At 56.9% G+C, this 12,735-nt stretch overlaps 1 protein-coding gene across 4 annotated transcripts in view; it reads left to right on the plus strand.

Moving 5' to 3' along the window:
• Positions 1 to 12,065, plus strand: part of PLEKHG4 (pleckstrin homology and RhoGEF domain containing G4) — a 90,794-nt gene extending 78,729 nt beyond the window's left edge. The window contains exons 14-24 of one of the 4 annotated variants that reach the window (XM_075433631.1): positions 647 to 1,596; positions 3,237 to 3,486; positions 4,221 to 4,310; positions 4,647 to 4,871; positions 5,774 to 5,944; positions 6,457 to 6,670; positions 7,214 to 7,330; positions 7,416 to 7,679; positions 8,269 to 8,465; positions 9,001 to 9,087; positions 10,282 to 12,065. In XM_075433631.1, the coding sequence (XP_075289746.1) occupies positions 647 to 1,596; positions 3,237 to 3,486; positions 4,221 to 4,310; positions 4,647 to 4,871; positions 5,774 to 5,944; positions 6,457 to 6,670; positions 7,214 to 7,330; positions 7,416 to 7,679; positions 8,269 to 8,465; positions 9,001 to 9,045 (2,523 nt within the window). In that variant the 3' untranslated portion in view covers positions 9,046 to 9,087; positions 10,282 to 12,065. The other 3 variants (XM_075433632.1, XM_075433633.1, XM_075433630.1) reach the window with 3 other exon arrangements.
• The last annotated feature ends 670 nt before the right edge of the window (positions 12,066 to 12,735 follow it).

Consider the following 12,735-nt stretch of genomic DNA (forward strand, 5'->3'; position numbering starts at 1 on the left):
GGCATGGAAAATGTGCAAGCTGCAACGGGGCTTGCATGGTCTCAGATTTCTGCTTGCTGCAAGGATGGGTCAGATCACTCAGGGTGATCCACAGAGCCCAGCTCTGACTGAGCTCCAGGCCTCTGCATGCTGTCAGCTCCGTGGGAGCGGCATGGGGAGCAGCAGTCCCATTCCCTGCAGTTTATTGTGCTCCCTCAGCCTCATCCTGTGCGGTAGCGGTGTGAATGGCTGGGCAAAGGAGGAGGGTGAGTTCCAGGTTGTATACCAAGCAGGGCCACACCAAGGTGTGGATTCCTGCAGTCTTGGCAGCAGCTTCCCCTGGGGCCCCCTGCCCAGAGAGGACAGACGTGCCTAGCGTCGTGGGTGCCCAGCAGCGTGGGTGCCCAGCATCACAGAGACCTGGTGGGGAGGTGGAGCTGTGGCAGAGCAGCCAGCACAGCTGAAGCCCTTTACATAAGGAGCTGTTTGTTTTGCTGAATTGTTAAGCCACATTGACAATAGCAGCCCCCCCTCCTCTCACACTCGAGGAACTGTAGTGGCCACACACTGAGCCTTTCTCTTGTCTTGCGCTTTAGGCACCGAATTAGGGTTATTCTTCCCTGAATCCCTCTGAGTGGCTGTTGCCTTTTGTTCTCGCTCTCTGCAGGCGTACGAGTGGGCCTTGGAAGGGATGCGACATCTTGCCTGCATCAGCATGGAGGACTGCAGCTCTGCTGAACACTGTGCAGGTGTGATCAAGTGCCTGGAGAGTTATAAGGGGCAGCACCCGGACATCAGCGATGCCCGATTCCAGGAGATGAAGGAACTGGCCTGTGAGCTGAAGAGCGACAAGGGACTCAAGCAGTGGAAATTTGCATGGTCCAAATGCCAGGAGACCAAGCTGGTTTTTGAAAAGAAACTTGAAGCAGCCTTGAGAACAAGGAGGTCTCTGCTGTCAGACCACAAACCAGCTGCAGGGGAGCAGCCCCGTGCTGGCAGTGAGGCTGGCAGTGTGTCCCACCGGAGGCACTCCGAGGGGGGCACCTCCGGGTCCCACTGGGACAGGACTTACAGTGTGTCCCACTGCTACAACAGGCCCAGCTACTCTCCAGGGTGGACTAAGGAGAAGGCTCCCTCGCCCTCCCCAAGCTGCCCTGGCAGTGTCAGTGCTGGGGAAGAATTTGCCTGCCAAGCTGCTCTTAGCCCTGGTCCTCACTCAAGCAGAGTTTCCTTTGCCAGCGGTGCCTCCAAGTCTCCAAAGCTGCCGGAAGAAAAGCCAAACCTGGAGAGCATATTGGAAACCCTGGAGGTGAAGCCATCCTGCACCTCCACTCCAGCCTCTGGGAAGCCACCTCCTAGAAGGATACTCCGGAAGGCCCAAAGCTTTGACCTCCCCTGCGGTGAGAGCCTGTGGTCAGGCTGCCAGAGGACGCTGAGCGAGCCAGCCAGATACGGCAACACCGGCGTCTTTATTAAGGGGCTGGAGGTGAGCAGTACTGAGCTGGTGGACAGGACTTTTGCGCTGCGGCAGCAAGCAGCTCACAGCTGGGCAGCAGACTGCCTGCTGGAGGGACAGAGGGGCTGCCTCTCCACGTTGGATGCAAAGAGCTGGGGCAGGTAAGTGGCCGTGGCACTCGGTGCTCTGCTACTCAGGGTAGCGAGAAGGCAGCCAGCGAAGATGTGAAGAGCTGTGCGGTGACAGCTGCCAGTGGGGACGAAGCAGATGGATGGAGAGGCAGAGCTCCAGCTCCCCTACATACATGTGCGTGGTGCTAAACGGGCCCGCAGACATGTCCCTGCACAGCGTGGCACTGGCCTTTGCGGGGAGGTAGGGAAATAGGATCTCTCCTCTTCCCCCACGGCATGGGTCCTTCATAAGAGGGGGAAAGAGCCATTCCCAGGCAGGAGAGGGAGTCTCTGAACATTGCTGGCGTTAGGGGTCGAGGGTTTGCAGAAATGTAGCGCTGGTGACCTAGCAGGCCAGTGGTACAAGTGCAGTGGGAGAGCACAAGCATAGCACATCATCCCCCTGCTTCTGGGGAGGCTATGCCCAGGTTGGTGGGGGGCACTGCCAGTACCCTGTGACAGCTGCTTCACAGGGAAGAGGGTGTTTGTATTCGCCCTTTGGGTCCAAGATCGCTTATATATGTGGCCAACAGCTGGCTTTTGTTCCGTTTCCTCTCTGTCCTCAGAGGGGATCTCAGCTTGACGTTGTTGTCGTAGTGCAGTGTGCCTAAGACGTGGAGAGTCCAGGAATGTGAGCTGTTCTTGAAAGGGAGTCACCAGGCAGGTCTTTCAGCTGCTGGATGCAGGGGGATCACAGAGCTCCTCCACTGCTTGTGCTCTGGGCGGAATGGCTGGGGACAGCACAGCCCTCTGGAAGGGGCCTTTGGTAGCCCAGATATCTGTAGGTATCGGCCGGCTATCTGCATACCTTTGCCACGGTAAAGGTCATGACAGTGACAAACACCAGCAGACTGAAGGCTACCCGGTTTGCTTCTCGCGGGAGCCACGCAGCAGCCCTCCCTTCTGTGGGTGCTGAGGCAGTGCTGCCGGTCGCTCCTCTGAGCAGCCAGGCTTTGGCCTGGGCAAAGCTGAGAGGCAGGGAAGGCAGGCACAGGCTGGAGTAGCTATGTTTGGTGCTGCACTGCCGCGCAGTGGAAACCTTGAGTACCTCCTAGGAGCAATCGTTTGAGACGTGTGGAGCAACTGGTGCTTAGGAACTGCTGTTTGAAGTGATCTGAGGTTTGTTTCCCACTCTCGCTTCTACTGGGACAAGCCCAACAGCATCTGGGCCCAGAGCTCGTGTTCTCCCTGGGTTGACATTGCCCTGCGCCCAGTTGTCAGGCTGGCGACTCCTCACAGAAGCTGTTGTAACATCTGCTGTCCCTGTTTCAGGAGCGTGGCTGTTCGTGGGGCAGCCTGTTGTGTCGAGAGCAGGGTCTGGGTGTGCCTGGGGGTGTGTGTGTGTCCTGCTGAGCTTGGGTCAGGACCACAGCCAACCTGGGGCTCACCCTTCTGGACAGAAAAGCTGGCAGAGTTTCTTGGCTCAGCCACGAGCTTTGTCAGTGCTCAGGGTCAGAGCTGTCACAGACAGTTCTGAATCTGAGCTTGGGTGGTGCTAAGGGATCATCTCACCTCTATGTTGGGTCTTCGGGAGAGCTTCCCTAGGGATAGCCCAGTGCTTTGCAGGCACTCAGACTGCTGCACCCCACTGCAGTCTGGGTCCCATCAAGGCTGGGTGTTTCCTGTTGCAGCAAGCTGCGGCACATCATCGACGAGATGGTAACCACGGAGCGGGAATACGTGAGGTCGCTTTGCTACATCATCGATAGCTACTTCCCTGAGATGGAGCGCCTTGACCTCCCCCAGGACCTGCGCGGGAAGCGCAGCGTCATTTTTGGGAACCTGGAGAAACTCTACGACTTCCACAGCCAGTACTTCCTACGAGAGCTCGAGAGCTGCTGCAACCACCCGCTGCGGGTCAGCCACTGCTTCCTCCGACACGTAAGGCACCAGCACCCTCCCCCTGCGGCCAGGGTCCTCCGGGCACGTGCTTGGCTCCTGTGCCCAGCAGTGCCTGTGGATTTGGCTGCTCACCTGCGCATGAGTGGACTGGGGCTCTTTGGGAGCGGGAGGACTACCCTGTTCTGGGTCAGTTTGTCCCCTGCCAGCTCAAATGCTAGGTTGGACTGGGATGGCTCTGCGAGGCTGAGCCCAGGCAGCAGCAGATGCTCTTTGCATTTTCTGTTGGTTTTTTGCTACCAAGAGACACTGCCAGGGAAGCAAAATGTCTGCTTCTGAAAACCCACCTACTTCTGCAGGGACATCCCTTACCCTGTCTTCTGGCTGTGGTGTCAGTGTGGAATGACTTCAGTGAGCGGAGAGGTACAGGCCTGCTGCTGTTGTTGGAAAGGGCTGCTAGGGAGAAGTGTGGGGCACTGATCTTAAGCTCAGCTGCCCCATGCATGTTTGCTGCTACCAGGTGAATGGTATCTGCTGGGGTATGTAAGGGGCAAGGGGTAATGGGACAATGAATTAAAAAGTCCTAGCTACTGTAGGAGCAGGAAGATAAGAATGCTCCCTGGCTCATAATGAACTTGAAGCAAAGTCATTCCTGATATCATAGGAGGCTCTGCTGCAGCCTGGGAGAGGCAGAAGGACTAGAGTAACCAACCCAGGGCATGGCTGTTGCTGCGTCCTGGGTGTGTGTCAGTCTCACGCGGGGATCTCCTTTGCAGAAAGACCAGTTTGGGATGTACGCGTTGTATAGCAAGAACAAGCCCAAGTCGGACTCGCTGCTGGCCAGCCATGGGAATACCTTCTTCAAGGTAAATTCCACCGCCTGCATCATGATCGCTCTTGGTGTTTGGGTCACCAATCTGTGTAAAGAAGCCCACCTTTCCTGCCTGAGGCATGCTCCGCACTACCTCTGCTTTCCTGGCACAGCTCTCTGCACAAGTGTATGTCGGGGGACAGGGGCAGAGAAGTGGTGAGTGCTTTGGGAAGGAGCCCAGCACACAGCAGCATTGGTCCCGTGGCCTTGCATTTCCCTGTGTAGCAAACGGAGTGCCGCAGTCAGGAAAGCTGTGGGTGTTGGTGCCTGCCTGGGGACGTGGGGCTCTCCACAGGAAGCTGCTGCCTTCATTCTCTGCTGCCTTTCTCAGTTCAAGCAGGTGCAGCTTGGGGATAAGATGGACCTGGCCTCCTACCTGCTGAAACCCATCCAGCGGATGAGCAAATATGCCTTGCTCCTGAAGGACCTGATCAAGGAGTGCAGCGAGGCACAAGAGCAGGAGCTGGGCTACCTCCGTGCAGCCGAGGAGATGGTGAAGTTTCAGCTCCGACACGGAAATGATCTGCTGGCCATGGATGCCATCCGCGACTGTGATGTACGTTCCAGTGTTCTCCCCTGCCCAGGGGAGCAGAGCCACACTTCTTCCCCTTCTCTAGACTTGGGGTCTTTGGATTGTACAGTGAGCCTCCCTTCAAATGCCCGCAGCGGTGAGGGTGCCGTCTGCCAGTACAGCGTAGCAGGACTGCTGAGGCACAGAGCAAGGTCTCCTTGAGCTGCTAGGACAGGCAGCCTGGATGCTGTTACTTGAGCTGGGTGAGCTGCTTGTCATAAACACGCTCCCAGGTGCTTACTGGTGACATGAGGCGGCCAGCGGCCCTTGCAGATGGTGTCCTGTGGGCTGCCTTGGACCCTTCCATCTCTTCTGAGCTGGTGTTAAGAGGGTCAGGCAGTTTGCAAGAAGGAATTCAAACTGATGCTGATGCCAGGGGCAGGCTAAAGTCAGCTAGGTAGGACTGGAAGGAGAGGCCACTGGAGGAGGAGAAACCCCAGGGCTCAGGGTGGAGGAAGATGGGTCTGGGACAGGATGAACTGAAGGACTGGCTTCCTGACACAGATGCGCTCCTGGCAGTTAGGCGGGACTCCTTTCCTCTTAAGCTCTTCTTCTCTCCAAGAGAAAGCTCTGGCTGCTGCCTCCAGTTCCCACCCCAGAGGTTTGTCACATATCTGCACAGGGTGACAGCAGAGGGTTGTCTGTGGGCTGTGGCTAGGAGAGAGGCGCAGTTTTCCCCTGAGCTCCGGGCCAGGTGTTTAAGCCCGATGTGGCCTCTGGCAGTGCCATGCAGCCCTACCTCTTCAAGACCCCTCCTAACCTGACAGCTAGCTGCCACTTTCACCACCCAGGCCGCAGCTATACAGGAGCCTGCTCTCTGTGTCCAGGCCTGGGGCAGCCTGGAGCTGATCCTGCTGGGGTCTGACCAGGATGTTCCCTGTGTCCAGGTGAACCTGAAGGAGCAGGGGCAGCTGGTGCGGCAGGATGAGTTCACCATCTGGCTGGGTCGGAGGAAGTGCCAGCGACACGTCTTCCTCTTTGAGGACCTGATCCTGTTCAGCAAGCCCAAGAGGATCGAGGGTGGCTTTGACGTGTATATCTACAAGCGCTCTTTCAAGGTAAGGGCAGCCCTGCAGCTCCCTCTTGTGCAGGATGTATCCTTGGCTGGTTTCCCCATGGATGCATGGCTCTAAAATGGGGAGCAGGAGCACCTTCAGGAGAAGAGCTGCTCCCACCACTGCTACGCCTTCTCCAGGCCACCCAGTGAAGCCAGGAGGGAATACTTCACCCATTAATGCCTGGGCCCCCTCCATGCTGTGATATGTGGAACCAAGGTCTTCTGAGGGACAGGGAGTGTGAGAGAAGGGCAATGTGTGTGTAAGGTCCCTACCTTACACACACATTGTGTGTGAGCCTGTAGCAGGTGGTGCTGACTCTGGATGAAGCACCAGGGAATTGCCCGGGCTGTCTCTGCTCAGCTTTGTCCAGACTGTACCTGCTCCTGTCTGGACTCTCAGGCTCCTTCCTGGTGGGTCTGCTGAGCTGGGGGTGCACAGGGTGCAGGCAGAGTTTAAGCTTTCTGCTCCTGGTCGAGCCCCAGTTGATGCTTTGCTCTTCCTTCCTCCGGCAGACTGCAGACATCGGTCTGACAGAGAACTCTGGAGACAGTGGCCTGCGCTTTGAGATCTGGTTCCGAAGGAGGAAGTCCAGCGACACCTACATCCTCCAGGCCAGCTCAGCCGAGACTAAGCAGGCCTGGACCAGTGACATCGCCAAGATCCTGTGGCAGCAGGCAGCCCGCAATAAAGGTGTGATTCCTTCCTGGGGCGTCTGTGCCGCAAAAGGTGCGGGAGCCCTGTTCAGCTCATGCTGTCCTGAGTAGGTTTGGAGCCTGTTAGCAGGCAGCTCTGTGTGGCGAGCAGCTGTGTGCTGGCATGTGGCCTCAGGAGCATGTGCTGGGCTTGGCTAGGCATGCCCCTTCCCTGCCCCTCAACCCCAGGGAGCTCTGTGTGACTGTAGGCACCCACCTGGACTCCACGAGAGAAACGGGGGATACTAGCCCAGGGTTCCCTGCCCCTGTGAGTGTGGGCTGTGCTCGCGAAAGGCTTGTGGCTCTCCCCACTGTCCAGGCCACTGCTGGAGTGGCGGCTGTCTGGCTGTGTCCCTCCGCTCTGCCCCAGGCTTCCCGCTTGGCACGACCCTTGTAGGTGGCATGGCACTGAGCTGCTTGGCCAGAGCAGGGTGTGACTGCTTGTCTGTGGGGACTCCTCAGGCCTGGGGAGCGAAGGGAGAGCAGATCTAACCACGGTAGTCCAGGAGTGCTCTGGCCTGGCGCTGCGTAGAGCCTGTGGGGCTCACGATGTGGCTGCGGGTCTCTTCCCCTCCAGAAATCCGTATGCAGGAGATGGTCTCCATGGGTGTGGGCAACAAGCCGTTCCTGGACATCAAACCCAGCGAGGCAGCTATCAATGACCGTGCTATTGACTACATCATGAAAGGCAGAGGTGAGTGCCAGCCATACCTGCCCCTTGCTTCGTGTCAGCTGGGCAGGACTGGTGCTCAGGGCTTTTTCACTGTGTTTTCTGGCAGGCGCCAGGACCAGAGCATCAATTGCGGTGTCTCTGTTTGACCATTCCAACCCATACAAGAGGACGCAGGCACAGCTCTCTGCTGGCAGCACCCCCGCTGCGTACAGCCCTTCCTCCTCCTCGCTGCTGGGGCCCCTCAACCTCCACATGTACCTGGACCAGGCTCTGCTGCCGGGCGTCCTGGCCCCTAGCCGCCCCTTTGACATTGGCACCTGCATCGAGGAAGATGAGCTGGAGCATGAGACGAGCAGCCAGCCGTCGCTGAGTACGTACGAGCCCGCTGCTCTGCGGTGCGCCCCGGGACGCGTGGGCTTGTCCCCCCACACCTTGCTCTGTGCCGTGCGGTCAGACCAGGCTCGCTGGGCTCGTGGCAGTTCCTGCCCCACAGCCACCCTGGGGCAAGGAGGGCCCTGCCGTGCCACGCCAGCTGTGTCTAGCATTTGTGGGGGAGTTGGCTCAGACAGATCAGTAAAGTGCCCACCGATCTGCCGCCGTCCCGTGGTGGGCTGGGTGCTGCGTACTGGGGCTGCTGTGGCCTCGGAGACCAGTGCTTGTGTCTGCCTGCCTCTCTGGTGCAAGGCCCTCTGACCCTTGCTGTCCCCAGCCTGGTCTGGTGTCCCCTTGGCTTCCCTCTGTGAGCTTCCCTGGCCAGGGCTGTACCCGTCTCCAGCACCGTTTGCTGCCCTTCCTTGGGTCATTTTGTTGCCTGTGGCTTTGAAGAGGCCTGGACAGGAGCGGGGCTTATCTGTGGGCTTGTGTGGCCAGTGCCTCTGCAAACACGTTATCAGGTGTGTGGCATGGGTCACGTAGGCCAAATTTGTGGACATCAGAGTGACCTTCCTCTCTTCCCCCAGCAACAGAGAGCTCGGAGTCATCACACTGCATGTCAGGTAGCGGCTCCAGCGGCTCCGACAGTGGCTGTGTCTCCAGCATCCCCCAAGAAAGCTTCTGTGAAGACATGGTCTCACCCCCCTACATGCCCCTGGGCTCACAGCACAGCTCTGCCGTGGAGGAGAAGCCCAGATTCGCAAACAGCCAGTACATTTCCGCAGTAAGTGCGAGCAGCCAAAGCACGCTCTTCACTTTGCCGGTTCCTGCAGCTGCCTCCCTGGTCCAAGCCGCTGCCTCTTGCGGGGGCACTGAAGATGCTGCTTTCGGGCTTGAAGTGGCTGCAGGGAAGTGACCTGTCCTCTGGCAGAGACTCCCCTCCTCTGGGGTGGGCGAGGGCCCCACTGTTGTGAGAGCCGCTCCCACGGTGGCTGAGATCCCCAGGGAGATGCCCTGCAGAGGACCTGCGGTGCTGGAGGCTGGGCGCAGGAGCTGTAACGCTGTTGTGGGCTGGGGTACAGATGTAACCTCCTGGGGTGGATGGAGCTCTGCTGCAGTTGCTGCTAAGCTCCGTTCCCGGGAGGTCTGGGCCTGCTGGGGAGCGATGAGATGGCAGAGCGGGAGCCTGTCGCTCTGAGATGTCAGTGTGTCTCCTCTTACGTTCCTGAGAGTTCTCAGCTGCTTCCCTTCCCACTGGATGGTGTCCTGATGCTGTTGTCCTCTAACCCTGTACTAATGCTGGCTTCTCTCCTCTGCAGAAAGCAGGAGGCCAGGTCACCATAAGTCCCTCGACAGTAGTGTGAACCCCTCTGCACACGTATACCGCCTAAGGAAGTGGAGTTGGTGTAAGTAGCCCCAAAGGGGATTTTCCAGCAGCTCTGAGTGCTGGTCAGGTTTGTCAGTAGCTCTGAGTCAGGAGAACCTCCCCCTCTGCTTCTCAATGAGAAGTTTTCTCCATCTGTTCCTGACTGGTCTCTGAGGCTCGGAGTCATCTGGTTGGAGAAGACCAGCTCCCACAGATGTGGCTCCCTCAGAGCCGTTGCCTTAAGGAGCTGGTCTGAGCCCTCCCGGGTTTGGAGGAGCAGAAACAAAAACCACACAAAATCACTTGCGGGTAGCAGAGGCGTGCGCACCACCTAGTCCTCAGCGTTCAGACGAGCTCCTTTCCTCTGAATGCTGCCATGCTGTCTAACCACTAATCTGTTCCTTGAGGCTGTTTGCTGAAACCCTGCTCTTCCTTAGTCCCTCTGAGCTGCCCTGGGGCACCCACGGTGTTCTCCCCAAGCTGGATTTATCCCACAGTTTCCTTTGAACCTCTGAAGGGAACTGCGCATCACCGGGCAGAGGAACCTGCTAGGTTGTGGTCAGAGTGTCCCAGGGGAGCTGCCAGATGTTGCTCCTGCACTCGCTGAGCTCTGGACGATGCCTCGTCTGCAAGGAAATGGCCGTTGATCTGAGGGGGGGTGAGCCAAGCAGGGCTTCCCGATCCTGGATGGCAGCCCTTGGAAAGCTGCGTCACGCCCTGCTCAGCCTAGCCTGCTGCTGGCTCAGCTTTTTCCTCCCCATCCTGAGGGCTGAGCTGCCTCTTCCGCAGGGAGCAGAGGGGTGTGAACGCGGGGCTGCAGGACGGGGGCTGGCGTGGTGGAGGCACAGGGCGCTGGGTGGCGGCGAGGTTTGGCACCATGGCCGTGTCGCAAGCACGCAGGCCCGCGGTTTTCAGTCTGCAGATGCAGGGGATCATAACCAGCTAAACAGAGCCAGCCAGGGCTAAAATTTAACATCCAGAGCCCCTTCTGGGGGGGTCACAAACAAAAACCTTTGAAGTGGCCCCAGACGCATCGGGGTTTGCACGTAGCCTTTGGACAGAGGCAGCTCTCGGCTGGGGGATGAGCCGCGCCTCTCCTGCAAGGCCCTGCTGGTGAAACGTTCTTTCCCCACCCAAACGCAGCTCTGACAAATGGTGGGTGCTGGCCGGGAGAGAGGGAGCTGTGGGGTCAGGTGTGCAGCCGGGCTAACCCTTGCACGGTGCTGTGTTCCAGGTTTGATTGCCATTTCAAACTCCCTGAAGACCCCAGGCCTCTGACCACCAAGAGGAGACAGTCTTCACCCAGGAAGATAAAAATATAGACAAATTTTTTTTTTTTTATTTTACATATAGTCAGGCTCTTGCAAACATCCCAGAACCTGACTCTGGCTGGGAGGGAAGTGCCAGGAAGGTTTCTGTCAACTCCACGTAACAGCTTTGGTGTTGGATGGGACCTTGGGCATTGGAAATGCGTTAGCCCTGTATTTATGAGTAACATAGCTTTTTGGGGAGGGGAAAAAAAAAAGTATTATTTTTAAAGCTATGAGCTGTACAGATTTTTGTTACAAGTGACTCTGTTACTATTTGTTCTGTAAGCTGCACATTTTATAAAGTTTTTTGGAAGGGCATGAAGAGAAACCGAGGTATTTAAGAGAAGTAGCGTAACTTTCTGTTTCAGGGTTATATTGACCTGGAGCTCCAGATTTAATGTCCTTCCTTATGTTCTAAATATGTCTATCATAGCAATAATTTATTTTCTTGGCTTAACACTTCTGTTTTAATAAAAGCAATTTCATTGTCACGGTGAATTCTTTCTTCCGATGATCCTTCCAGTGCCTCAGTGCTGAGCTTCTCTCTGCCTTAACCATCTCTCAGCTCTTCTCTTGCCCCGTGTTGTCCCTGTGCTAACTGGCTGCCAGCTACTCCGTGTAAACCCTGAGCAGGGGCAGATCCCTGGTGCTGCCGGGGGGCCGAGGCTGGGCAGGGAGTGCAGAGCAGCCAGCAGTGACACAGAGGGAGCCGTCTGGCCCAGGCAGTGGCATGGGTCACCATACACCCTCGTGCCAGCCCCTGGCCCCATGTAGCTGCTGTCCCCATCTCTCTCCCTGTCAGGTTGGGTTCCAGTTGTGCAGGACAGGGCTTTCAGGGTCAGGGGGGCTGGTGCCTTGCTTTGCCTCTGACTCAGCGTTGGTCCCACCATAGGGGCCCGTTTGAGGAGCTGTGGATGGTGGTGGCATCTGAGACGGACAGCTTTTGAGCATCACGGGCCGAGTACAGCGCTCCCCCCTCCAGTGCCTGCTGTCCGAGCAGTGCAGTGCACCTGGAGGCCAACCATGCCCTGTTCCAAGGCTGCCCCTCTGCGAGCAGCGGCAAAGGTCCCCGTGGGGCTGGGACATCCTCGCCCTGCTCCTAGGGGAAATGAAAATGAGCGTTTTTGGCAATGGTGGTTACTTGCTGCCAAGCTCCTGCTCACTCCTGGTTTACGGAGTGCCAGAGGGGAGAGCGGGGCTGTACTCTTAGCCTGAGGAAGAGGATGGAGCTGTGACTTACTGCTCTTCCCCAGGGCTGCTGGGGCGGGGGAGCTGTCTGGCCCGTGGCAGCGCAGCGCTGTAGTCTCAGATGTCAAACCTCAGCTGCCCGAGTTACCCTCCTGCCCAGACTGCCTGCCTTGGCCTCTGGAAATCCCTGTGCTGTACGTAAAACACATGTTGATTTTTCAGAAGCTGGATGTTTTTAAAACCTTGTTCTTTTTTTAGACAGCAAAGAGAACAGTTTGCCACCTTTGTACAGAACTGTGTCAAAGCAGTTGTGCACGGAAGATTTTACAAGTTACTGTTTTCAAATAAATGCAAGATCTTTGGGCTGGCTCACGGCACAAGAGGGAGAGAATTTGCTAATACAACAAGGGGAACATGAAATTTCCTGAATTTCTCAGTTTCAAAGGTTTCTGCATTGCTGGAAAAACCTTTAGTAATGTTTACCTGACACTGTTTTTTCAGGGTTTGATTGATTTGTCTAATAAAGGTTATTTTCTTTATATGAATCTGGTTTGCATGGTATCTTGATTTTGGCTTCAGAGCAGGGGAGACGAGCAGCTTTCCCGGGGGCATCCAGATACTCTCAGAACGCTGAAGTGATGTTTTTCTAATCGGGTGGTTAGGCAGGGTGAGGGCGACTCGCTGGAGTTTGCAGGGTGAGAAGCGTCGGCTCTGCTCCCCCGAGCTGCTGAGGTTCTGGAACAGGGACAACGTGCTTAAAATAGACCATGAAGTAACCGCTCCAGACCTCTGAGTAGGGTTCTGGTTTTATTGGGTGAATAATAATGTTAATAAATACGTTAGCAGAAAGGGGGGATTCTTCTGTTCATTTTAGGTAACAGGCCACGGGGAGGGGACAAGCTTTTGCCCAGCTGCTGGCCCAGCGCTTCCTAAGGTCAGGGAGCCATCCCTGTGCGACAGCTTGGCCGCAGCCCCGGTCAGCAGCGGGATGAGCGCTGGCTCCTGGCTGGAACGGGGCAGGAGCAGCGGGGCAGAGAGCCTGGGGTGCCTGGGGGCCAGAGCTGTGGGCTCGGCCTGCAAGAACAAACCCCGCAGGTCACTAATGCGGGTGTAAGAAATCTCCTCAGTTACCTGAAGCAGAAGGCTGCTACAATGATTCCTGACTAAACAAAGTCACTGTTCACAGGTAA

This window comes from Opisthocomus hoazin, chromosome 12, assembly GCF_030867145.1.
Source record: "Opisthocomus hoazin isolate bOpiHoa1 chromosome 12, bOpiHoa1.hap1, whole genome shotgun sequence".
Lineage (NCBI taxonomy): Eukaryota > Metazoa > Chordata > Aves > Opisthocomiformes > Opisthocomidae > Opisthocomus > Opisthocomus hoazin.